This window comes from Apodemus sylvaticus, chromosome 21, assembly GCF_947179515.1.
Source record: "Apodemus sylvaticus chromosome 21, mApoSyl1.1, whole genome shotgun sequence".
In the NCBI taxonomy this organism is placed as follows: domain Eukaryota; kingdom Metazoa; phylum Chordata; class Mammalia; order Rodentia; family Muridae; genus Apodemus; species Apodemus sylvaticus.
Window position 1 is genome coordinate 23939759 of NC_067492.1, and position 11870 is coordinate 23951628.

Genomic DNA, 11870 nt, shown 5'->3' on the forward strand with positions numbered 1-11870 from the left:
TCTGGTCATGAATTGAGAAGAGAGGTGAAGTGGTTGGTTGTCCTGTGATTGGTCCGCGATGCTCCAAGCCCAGAAGTCTTGAAGGGCCAGGCCTGAGGCTCTTTCCCTGACCCTGACAGATCCTCACCTGGCTGTGCTCAAATTCTAGCTCCTATCCACCCTGTTCCCAGCATTTCTCAGCTGGGACAGAAGTCCAGGCTCTGGCCTTAGGACCCTCCTTGTAGAAGACAGAGGGGTCCTGATCTTTCAGTTTTGATGAACAAGATTTTCAGTGACAGCCAGAATTGACGTCATTTTCCCATCCTGTATTTTCTTGCCAGGCACTGTCCTATGATGTTGTTCTGGTCCAGTCACTGCCTTCACTTTCCTAATGCCTGCTTAGCTAGGGTTTGACTCCACTTTTCCACCCTTCTGAACATTCCTGTCCCACCAGTGAGCCTCCGCTGTGACTTCAGACCTGCGGGGATTCTACTGGTGGTTCTGGGACTGCCTCCGAATTGACCAGCTATCGGCGCTGGTGTGCTCTGTCACCTAATTGTTTTATCCACCCCATTTTACTCCAGCTGACCATCCAAAAGCTGAATTGCCCTATCCTGCCCTGCTATGTCTGTATATAAGGGCTGCCGGCTGGCCCTCCCCCCACCAGCCTATAGTGAACAGCCAGCATCCATTCACAGGTGTTTCCTGTTGCCGTTTCTTTTGCTCAGCATGGCCTCCCCAGCAGGTGGTGAGGGCGCAGGCAAAAAACCTCTTCACAGCAGTTCTAAAGCACTGGGGTAAGGCTCCCCAGGGATCTGGGTCACCCCACCCCCACCCTAACTAGGCAACTGTTGACACCTAATTGGCTCTTCCTGAGTGCTCCCCATGACAGCTTTGTGCTCACAGTCATACTGCTGTGCTATCACCTTAAGTATTGGGACACCAGAATGAGTTCTAGCTGGGGAGGCCTTCCGCACACATGCCCAATCTCCTGGATAATAGAAACTGTGGTTGGAGAATGGAGGGTCCATTTTTCTAGCCATGAGTGTGAACTTCCTCAGTACCTTCTTAGCAAAGTTCTGCCATCCCACCCTCAAGTTCCCCCATCCCCCAAGGTCTCCTAACCTAGGTTAACAAACTCCTGGAGGCAGGGAAGCCCTTTCTTGTGAGTCCTACTTCCTCACCACAGGTCTGCTGGCTGTTGGGGACACAGAGTTCACAGGTTTGTTATTACAGGGAAGGAGGTGCCTCAGGGAGGGAAAGACCTTGCAGTCTTGGTTCACAGGGCAGCCATCCGGGTTTCCCATCTCCCAGGCTCTGGCTCCTCCCTCAGCAAGGGTTTCACCCCTCTCCCTACAACCTAAAGTTGCTTCTTGAGGTCCAGTGCAGGAAGCCGCCTGGTTTTAAGGGTGCATATAGAAGCCTACTGCCCACTGGTGCAGTTCTACTGCCCCCTGGTGGCAACAGCTCAGGCACTGCTTGCGGCTTACTCTGCTCTCTAGCCAGAGCTGCTCTAGAAGAGTTAGGGCCTTCTGGCCCGCTGCAGAGCTGAGATCCACTGGGGCTACAGTTCCCAGGCTCAGCTGCAGGCTCAGACTGTTCAGCAGTGCTAGTTCCCTTCTATGTCTCTTCTCCAAGGCCAGCCCTGGACTCTGGGCTTTCTTCCACCAGGATTTCCAGGGCAAATGGAACCGCTCATGTGGTTGTCACAGCTGGGGTGTGGACACAACGGTGCCAGGAAGAGAGCACATCAGAAGGAAGTTCACCAAGCCATGTAGGAAACACAGTTTGCTTTTTTATTTTCTGTAAAACTCTGTAAATAAAATACAAAACCAAGGGATGTGGTGAGGCAGAGCAAGATGACCAAATAAATGGCCAGGCCTCTGACACGGTTTGTGGCAAAGACTATCAGATCCACGGCTGGGAGGCACTTCATCATTTCAGGCGTCCTGCCAACCCCAGTGGTAACAAAAGAATATATTAGATTTTCATTGATAGGAATTTGTGGGGAGAGGTGACTGGAACCAGCCCTCACCCTCCCTGCCAGTGCCTGGTGAGCCCTGAAATCGAGGGAAGGAACACTGGGAGCCAGCGATCAGAGTTCAGAAGGCCGTGCTGGCCATGCTGCTGGGTCCAAAGATGCAGGGCAGAGCATCCAGGGCCTCCTCTAGCTGTCGATGGGCAGACTGCCCTTCTTCCCCTATAATGTGCAAAGAAACGGTCAAGAGGGACCCTGGCATCCTCCAGGCCTTCCCATCCTTGGCATTACATTACCTCACCCTACGCCCAATAGCCAAGATGCTCCCAAATCCCCTTCCCTTGTCTCCCACTCCCCAGCCTCACCGCACTGCTGTAGGCTCTGCCGGGCGGCTTCCCTCACAGCTTCTGTGTCTGTTTGGCACAAGTACACCAGAGGCTCAATGCCCTCAGGAGCCTAGCAGCGAACAAAATATTGAGGCAGGTTCAGTGTAACAAGTAGAAGAAACAGGGGTGGCGTGAGAGTGTTAGGTAGGTCGGCAGGGAATCACCTTGATGCAGCCCAAAGCCAGGCATCCGGCCACTCGGGTCTGCACATCCTCATCCTCAAGTTGCTCCAGGAAGCACAATAGAGCCTGGGGAAGGGTGGGATGGCAGATTTAGACAGTCGGAGCCCTCAAGCCTAACCTTACCTACAGGAAAATCCTGCCAAACTCACCCTTTCCCGGAAGGCAGGACCAAGTGACAGGCTCCGAAGCTGAGTGCTGACGGCGGCCATGACTTTGCTGTTGCCATGGACCAGCAGGGAGCTCAGGGCCCGAAGCCCGTCCTTGCGCAGGCGCCCCTCTGGCGCCAGCCTCAGAGCTTTCAGCACCACAGCCTGGTCGTCCGAGTTGAGGTTCTGCACCAGTAACACTAAAAGAAGTGTGGGGGAGGGGCGCCTTGTTCCCATCATTCAACACTAAAAGAAGTAGTGGGGGAGGGGCGCCTTGTTCCCATCAGTCATCATTCACACCCTCAGGACCACCCCCGGGGCCAGCATCTGGTGGCCAGGGCCACTGCCTCACCCTCCTCTGCAGTCTCGGTCACATAGGCATCCATGGAGGGGCTGTCCAAGGCTTCTACATAACTCCAGAACTGGAAGATGGTGAACTGCTCGCCAGGGCCTGGTTGGGGCCTCCTGGGCAGCTTCTGCCCCAGCGCATCTTCCAGGAACTTCACGCACACTGCAGAAGACGGAGAGTACCACAGCCTGAGCTGGAATAGACCCAGGCCTCTGAGAGAGACAAGAGCGCCTCCGTTCTAGCTCATGCCCAGGGACTCCTCGTCCACACTCGGAGGAGGACAGGCCTCTTCAGTGCTCAATTTGTCAGTCAGTATGGGCTGACGAGGACTTGCCTAAAGGGGTTGAGATGGAAGGAAGGGGCAGGCGGTCAGGCAGGCAGCCCACTCACTCACCAGCCTCGGCCAAGCCTGGCTGGCGCAGGGAAAGACGGGCGCCATACTGGCTGCAGAAAGTGAGGAGCACCCGCTCCACAGGGCAGATGAAGGGGCTGAGTCCCTCTGTACACTGGTCCCAAAAAGTCAGGAAGCCGGTCCGAGCGGCAGAGAACTGTACCACTGTGAAGGGTGAGGAAAACCATCCGCAACAGAGCAAACCCGACATGGGGAGCAAGCATGTAGACTGGTAGGATAGGCGCGAGCTCCAGGCCTAAGAGGCCTTTACCTTCCTGGGCAGATGTGGCAGCGCTCCCCCAAAGCTTGCTGTGCTCACACACTTCCTGGAGCACACGTGTTTCCCTCAGCAGCCGTTCCAGGGCCCATGCCTCCTGGCAGCGCAGGGGCCCAAATGTGCCCAGTTTCTAGAGGACAAGGGTGGCTTCATGGCAAGGGTTGGGGAGGATGGGGTCAGGGAGGTGCAGGTCCCAGCATGCATTGGGAGAGGCCGAAGTAGGAGGAGTAAAGAGGTATTACACTCAATAGGCACCAAATGCCAGGACCCTGGAGGATTGCAATATAGAACTGAGAGGTGTAGAGTTCAGGGCTCCTTGGGGTAAGTGGCTGGGGGGAGGGGTGGCATTATCCCCTCACCAGCAGGAGGCGGCTGCAGTGGTACAGGTGCTGGACCAAGGTAGCATCCAGGGCTGAGCACCCTGTGCTTAGAGACTGGGCATTTGATGAGTCTAGCCTGTCCTCTGCCACAACCTCTGGGCTGCTTGTGGGCCTGAGAGAAAAAAAATGGAGTCAAGCCCCACCCCCCACCCCCAAGAGCACATGTCACCTTCTGGTCATCAGAGTTTATTTTTATTTAGCTCCTCCCACCCAGAATGGAAGAACAACATGAAGACACAGACAGTAGGTACATTCACAGAGGACTTAGGGGAGAATGAGGCTGTAACCAGCAATGAGTAAGACGGGTCTTTATAGTCGGTCTACTTTTTGCCACCACTGCTAAGACCAAAGGGATTGCTGGGCCCGTGATGGGCGCCAGTAGGATTGCAGACGGGATGGTCTATGAAACATGGGCTGCGAGGGACGCAGGGCTTGGGACTGAAACCTAGGAAGTCGTAAATGGAGGAGGGACCGGGTGCGACTCTCAAATCTGTATCGGTAAGATCTGCTCCAGGAATGAGAGCTGAATGGCCGAGGCCTCCTGGAGAGTCGGGGTCTTGATGGAGGGGGCTGATGCTGGGGGACACGGGGGACACGGGGTGGTGCTGAAAGAGCTCCTTCGTAGGGTGGGTCCAAGGTGAAGTCAAGGGAAAGGAGAGAGGCAGGAGGCTCGCAAGCTGACGGGGACGTGCGGGGGAGGCAGACACTGCCGAGATGAGCAGGGTGGCTAGAAACACTGGGACAGACGGAGTTGATAACATGGGCATCAAAGATGAATGAGGTATACACAGAGAGACACAGCTACACTGCCACAAGTCCATCCTCATGGATTCTACCTGGCCACTTCCCATCGTGCCTTTCTCCCCACCCGTCTGCTTCTCTGCCTTACATTACTTTACCTCTTTCCCCCTCACCTCTCCCTGCCCCACCAAGCTCCCAGCCTTGCCTTGCCTGGCCGCCTCACCTGTCACCAGGACCATCGTTGTCTTCATCTTCATCATCGTTAAGGAAACTGAAGCTCTCCAGGGCGTGCTCCACAGTGATGCTAAGACTGGAGGCCCGGCTTCGAGTCAGGCCTTGTCTCTGCTGGGATTGTAAAGACGAGGTCAGAGCTACTGCCACTGGCTGCCGACTGTCCCTGTGCAGCCTCAGCCCAGCTCAGCCCAGCCCCCTTACCATGAGCAGACTCTCCAGTCGAGTCACCTCCTGCTCCAGGCCCTGCAGTTCAGGGAACTGACCCCGATAGTCGTCCAGGGCAGCCATGAGGGTCCCGAGAGCCTCTTCGAGCCTTCGGTCCCCAGCTCCTCCAGTCCCTTCAGGGGCTGGGGCTTGAGCAGCTGCGGCTGGGGCTTGAGCAGCTATGGCCGGGCTACGTTCTGAATGTTGGGGTTCAGGGGCGATGGATGAGGGAGAGCAACTTGGGCTCTTAGGGATTTGTTCTGGGGAATCTGCGGCAGGGCTTGTCTGGGGTTTTGAACCAGAGGAAGCAAGACTCTGGTGGGAGGTGCAGGATGCTGTGGGGTCTGCTTTCGTGCCGGGGGTAGAGGCTGGGTGAGGACAGGGCAGAGGTTCAGTGCCTGGGCCGGTGGATTCTGCAGAGGAGCTGGAGATTAGAGCAATGTCTATAGGAGAGGGGCTTTCAGGTGTAGAAATGGGACTTGTAGTGGTCTGGACTGGGCCCACAGCACTGATGACATGAGTTGACATCTTGGCTTCATGAGTAGGGCTAGTGGTACTGTGGCTGCAGCTTGGAGTAGCACTGGAGGGGCTTGGGGTAGTGCAGGTGGTGGGACTTACAGTGTTATGTGTAGGGCTTACAGTAGTGTGGGTGAGGCTTGTAGCAGTATGGGTAGGGCTTGGGGTAGTGTGAGCAGGGCTTGTGGTAGCCTGGACTGAGTCTATAAGATTGGGAATAGAGCCTGTAGAGGTGAGGGGAGAGGGTGTGGGTTTGTGGGTAGAACCTCTGGTGGTGGAAGTAACACTTGAAACACTGTTGATAGGGCTTACTGCACTATACGCAGAGCTTGCAGTAGTATGTATGACGCTTGGCAACTCAGACGGGCCAGAGTCTGTGGCTTCGTGAGCTAAGTCTAGCTGTGTAGATGGGGCTGCGTCTATAAATGTGGGGGCAGGGCCAGTGGTGCTGAGGGCGGGGCTTGTGTCAGAATGGCCATTGTCGGCGACAGGAGGAACACTGACACGCTCCACATGGGTGGGATCTGGATACACAAGTGGGCTTGGCCCTGGGGTTGGGCTTTTTGAGTCCACAGCTTCCACGGCCTCAGTCAAGGCAGCATCCACGCTGGCCTCGCTGATGTGGCTGAGAGTCCGGCTGTAAGGGGCGTGCCCATTGACCAGGCCCGGGGTCACAGCCGGCTCTTCATCCATGGAACCAGACGTGAGGCTCTCTGGCCTTCGGAAGGCAACTTGGACAGGCAGGGGCTCCGGCTGCTGCACCAGAGGCTTGGGAGTTGATGAGTGTCGAGCGGTGCCAGAGAGCTGTGGGCTGGATGAATCATCTGACGATTCGGAGGACAGGGACCATGCTGTCCCATTCTCAAGCTCCTCCTGTCGCCGTAACATGTTCTAAGAGAGAAAGGAGAACACTTCAGGGTCACACTAAAAACGACCCGGGGAGATGGTAAGATCTGGGGCCTGCACTTTGACTCACGTAAAAGGCCTGTTCCCGAAGCGAGGGTGTGTCTGGAGGGCTCTGGCTATAGGTGGAAAATCTCTTGGTGACCGTGGAAGCTTTGTTAACTGTAGAAGCAGCTGAGGGCTGGTCATCCTTGTCAAAGGGACTGTGAAGGGGAAAAGGATGTTAGCTCTGCTACAACCTTCCTCGGCCCTGCCGGAAGTCCTTCATTCCTACCAACCTCCATATGACTTCTAGGCTGAGCTTGATAGTGCCAAGGTCATTGATATCCACGGCCACAACCTGGGGCAGGGCAGCAAATAGGTCCTTGGTCTCACAGGAGACACTGCCCACAACTACGTGGTTAGCCAGTCCCTTTAATTCTGTCACCTGCAGCCAACAGAGAATGAAGAGGTCACACAAGTGTAGGGGCTTCAGGGCATTCAGAAACCCGAATTTGCAAAGAGCTTATAAGATAGTCACAGGGTCACGAGGCCATGCAGGTTACTTGAGAAGAGTTCTAGGGACCGTAAGGCCATGGAGGCAATCTAGGAGCAGGAATATCATAGAAGTTCAAGTTGGTTTGGCCATTGGAATTAGAGGTTCACAGCCTCATGGGAGTTCAGGAAACCAAATAATCCACAAAGTCAGAATATCATAAGGTCTCAGTATCATGAGGTATAGGAGTTACAAAGTTGTTTTCAAGGCCCACAGAAAGGGCTATGGGAGTTAAAGCGGTCACAGAGTCACCTTTACAGGGTCATAGAGCGCTAAGGGATCACAGGATAGCGGGGGTTCACAGGAACAAGCTGTCTTATGGATCTGGTCAGAGAAATCACCTTGATAGACAGGAATTCTGTGAGTAGGGGAAGAAAAACGGTCTCCTCGCTGTCCCACACCTGCTTTCCACTGCTCTCGATCCGGCCTCGCAACTTCCAGCGCTGACGGCCATATTTCATGCAGATCTGTGGAAAGAGGCAAGATGAAGCAGCTCTCGGGACTGTAACCTCCTAAGCTTCCATCCCGGCTTTCTCCTCACAGCCTCATACCTCATATTGATCGCCCACACACAGCCTGGCGAAGCCAGCCAGCCCTGGGCACAAAAGGAGAAGTATGAGCCATGCTGTGAGCCGTAAGCATCCCCACTCCTGCCTCTCTCTGCCTCTACCACTCAGTACCTTTCATCCGGAGATGAAACTCGCCCAGCTGGGCCTCCAACTCGTTCTCCAGAAGACACATGCTCTGGGAAGAGGGGGTGGGGGTGGGGACAAGAATGTGAGGGGACGAAGAACTAATCTTCTCTCACCAGCCCACACCTTGTGACTCTGCCACCGTGGTCCTCATCTCTCACCTCTGTATACTCTCGATGGCCTCGAGTGGCCTCAGCCAGGCTGTCTCGGGCCTCTCGACTCCCCGGGGACCCAGTACTATAGGCACGGACCATGTTGTAGGCACCATCCCTGAGACGCCGCTGGACACAGTATGCTTCATACAGCTCGTCAATCTGGAAAGGTGACAGCAGGGTAGCAGGAGGGGACTTACCCGAGAAGCGCTGGGGTTGTCCGAGGTAGACCTTCCCCTGTCTCCATGATCTCCCCCCACGCCCCACGCTGCATGCTGCACAAGTACCTTACTGGCGTGGAATTCCAGTCGTCGAAGAAAGCGTTCGATGGACTTGACTTGCTAAGGGAGAGTTGAGTCAGAAAGAGCCTAAATCTCGGGATTCTTTCCTGAGCCAGCTCCCCTCCAGCCCTGTCCTCCATGCATGCACACACTTACCTTGTCCAAGTCATACAGGAAGCCCTACAGACGGAAACAAGAACAGATGCTTAGAAAGCAATGAGGAGGACCCCAGGAAGGCAACTGCCCATCTAGCTATTCAACAGAAATGTTTCCTCCTTTGACACTCCTCATCCCAGGAAGAAGGAAGTACCCTGGCCCTCTCCTGTGCACCGCCATATAATCTCTTACTGTCCTGGGTAAGGCCTGAACTCTCCGACTCAAAACTTTTTTAAGATACTGTGTCTCAGCTAGGCAGTGGTGGCGCACGCCTTTGATCCCAGCACTTGAGAGGCAGAGGCAGGCGGATTTCTGAGTTCGAGGCCAGCCTGGTCTACAGAGACAGGACAGCCAGGTCTACAGGTTCCAGGACAGCCAGGGCTATACAGAGAAACCCTGTCTCGGAAAACAACAACAACAACAACAAAAAAAACCACCTACCAGCTCACCTCAGCACACAGCTCTGTCTCACACGAGGTTGTTTTGCCCAGCCCCTACACCACAGAGACAAGGGGTGGTCTAGGGTACTCACTAGGCGGGAATTCCTTTTGGACTCCTTTATCTGGCGCTGGAGCTTTTCTTGCTCCTGCTGATGCACTTCCAAGTAGGCCCTGGGGGGAGGCAATGATAAGAGTCAACTTATCCAGCCTCGAGGTGACAGGGTGCTAGTGGTTAAGAAAAGGGTGCAAGGCTGGGGAAGATTCAAACTTGCAGAGAGAAACTATGTGGAATCCTTGGACTTTGCTTAAAAGAGGAGACTGCTTACGTCAGTCCCCGCTTAAGAGCGGCGTACACCAGGTCCAGCCTCTCCGGCTGTGGCACCTTGGGGGCTGGGTGGGCCACAGAAAACATCCTTGACACTCTGGAGAGCACTAGAGGCTTCCGTGGGGGCCCTGGTGGGCTGAAGACGGTGAAGCTCCTGAAGAAGAGACTGCCTTTAGAAAGACGTCAGCAAGAATCCCCCAAACCCTCGTTACCCCAGTCCCAACCCCATCTAATGCTCTCAACCCCATTAAAACCCTTGCCGCGTACCTGGGCCCGCGCTCGTGGCTGCCGAGGACGCCTGCGAAGGACTGGCTCCTACTGACCCGGGCGCTGAGCAGGCGGCGCTGCGGCCGCACCGACAGGGACATCATGGAATGAGTTCGCGCGGGGCTCCCTGGGGGTGGCGGGGGTGTGTGTCCAGCACCAATCGGGTCCCTGAAGCCCCTTTCCCGTGACTGGGTCCCAGGGCTGGAGCAAGCCCTCCCTGGTCGCCAGGTACGGCTGCCCCAGTGGGTTCCAGCCTTGGCAATCTTAGCCTCATTGGCCCCCGCACTAATGACAGGGCAGTGGCAGGAGACTCGGCCTCGGACTCAGCGTGGCCTCCGCCGGCCCCTACTTCCTGCGGAGGTGCGGGCTCCGCCTGTCGCGGGGCAGGAAGGGGGGGTCTCGCGGGGACCCTCCTCCCGCTGGGAAGGAGCAGGAAAGGGGCGGGGCGCGCAAAGAATGTGCGGAAGCGTCTGTTTACCCGGGGGCGGGGCGGCATCCCCAGCCCTTCCCCTGACCGCCCTCCTCCCTCCGTGGACAGAGAGGTCGGGTACCACCACCCCGGGAGGCCGTGGGAGGTCATGGGGCGGGGCACGTATTCGGATCTCAGTAGAGCTGAGAGACAGTCCAGGTTGGTGCAGGTTTGGCTCGCTACCCACTACCCAGTGTAAACACTGCCCCCAACTCAGGCCGACTCCTAGGCGCCTCGACGCCAGCGTCTTCCCGGCTGGGAGCCCGGGGATTCCCGAGATTGGGGGTGCCGAGAGAGAAGTGCCCCGCCTCCTCCACTTTTCTATAAACCTGACTTGGAAACTGAGTCATGGACGCGCGGTTCCCCTGCCCTTGGAGGGAAGGAGTCCACGGCCGAACCCCCACCCAACGAAACACGCACTCTAAGGCCCGAGAATCACGTCTATATCCCTTGTGGCCATCTCTGAAACCTTCGCAGCTCCAAGCCAAGTCCTACCTCTCTTTTTGGAGTTCATAGTAAGTTCCGGATGGCCCCCGACTCACGCTCACTCACTGTGTCCCGCTGGCCCGGGGCTTTTTGGTACCAGCCCCGTTGGGCTCCAAGCTCACTGCCAGCCGCTCTGGCCCCGGTTTCTGACTGCTGTGGGAGCCTCCCGCCCGCCCAGTTCCTGCCTCCTGACTCAGCCCGCTGGGATGGGGCGGGACTGGTCTCCCGGACTAAGGGGGCACTGGACCTCAGTCTGCTTAGCCTCTGCAAGGGGTTACTAGGGGCTTCCCTCAGCAGTGGGCTGACACAGAGTTTGTGGCTAGGGACGCCTGTGAAGGGAGTTAAACACCAGAACGAATATGGAAGGACAGACTGAAGAGACTGTGGGAGACTGTAATAGAAAGGTATACAAAGGGGCTGGAGAGATGGCTCAGCGGTTAAGAGTGCTAGCTCCTCATCCAGAGGATCCAGGTTCAATTCCCAGCACCCACAAGGCAGCTCACAACTATCTGTAACCCTAATTCCAGGGGATGTGACACCCCCACACTTACATATACAGGCAAAAGAAAAAAAATGTGCCTGCTGAGATAGACTAGGTCCTATATGAGTAGAAAGTTGGACCAAGGGTAAAGTATCAGGTCCTATTACCCAGCCAGGGTTTCCCCTTAGAGTGGAAGAATGGACTTTTCTACCCATGGCTCCCCGGTCAGGTCCTGAATTCCCTTGTGCTGGCTTTCTTGATCCTAACATCTCTTACTTGAACACCCAGCATGAACTGTGTGTTCTGTCGACTGCCTACCTAACCCTTTTTGTATCTCTCAGCTCCCCTACCCAACACCCTAGCCTAATCATCCACTCTGGAATCTCATTTTCCCAAACCATAGCCTCACTGTCCGTAATCTCTCCATCACAGCTACTGTATCTGTTACCTGAGACCACTGGTCCCTTGGGCCCACAACTCATTTATTCAGCTAGACACTGAATGACAAGCACGTGCCAAACACTGGGGACACAGCCCAGAACTTCCCAGACCCTGCTGTGCACACAGATCACCGCCCGCCTCTGTCTCTGCTCGCGTACCCTTCCCGCTCCCTCCCACCTTCCTTCTCTACCTTCTCCGCACATCCTACATCCACAGCCTGCCTTCCAGCTCTTGCCTGCTGTTAGCATCTTCAGCACGCGCTCTGCACTTCTGTCTTCCAATCCTGGCAAACCACCTCCCTGTCCTCACAGCTCCCACACTCAGCCTGGATCGAGCCCAGAGGTCTTGGCACAGCAGCCTGGCTGGAATCACCGTGCGATCCTCAACCACAGATGGTTCTCACCTCCTACCTGGTAAGTTACCCTGTACGGCTCTAGTCTTCTTCTCCCTCCTCAGAGAAGATAGATGCCTCAGACTTT

The 11870-nt window shown here is 55.8% G+C and overlaps 1 protein-coding gene across 1 annotated transcript; it reads right to left on the bottom strand.

Annotated features, from left to right (window-relative positions):
- Nucleotides 1-1754: 1754 nt before the first annotated feature.
- On the bottom strand, nt 1755-10979 carry Ripor1 (RHO family interacting cell polarization regulator 1). Its single transcript, XM_052166556.1, has 22 exons — nt 10479-10979; nt 9515-9641; nt 9249-9401; nt 9015-9093; nt 8483-8506; nt 8333-8386; nt 8055-8207; nt 7882-7945; nt 7753-7796; nt 7543-7668; nt 6945-7093; nt 6740-6869; nt 5245-6654; nt 5033-5154; nt 4048-4180; nt 3683-3818; nt 3415-3576; nt 3024-3182; nt 2675-2871; nt 2508-2591; nt 2323-2413; nt 1755-2179 (listed from the first exon to the last, which is right to left on the bottom strand). The coding sequence occupies exons 1-22, from the start codon at nt 10495-10497 to the stop codon at nt 2082-2084; spliced, it is 3714 nt and encodes a 1237-aa protein (XP_052022516.1). The 5' UTR covers nt 10498-10979; the 3' UTR covers nt 1755-2081.
- Nucleotides 10980-11870: the final 891 nt, after the last annotated feature.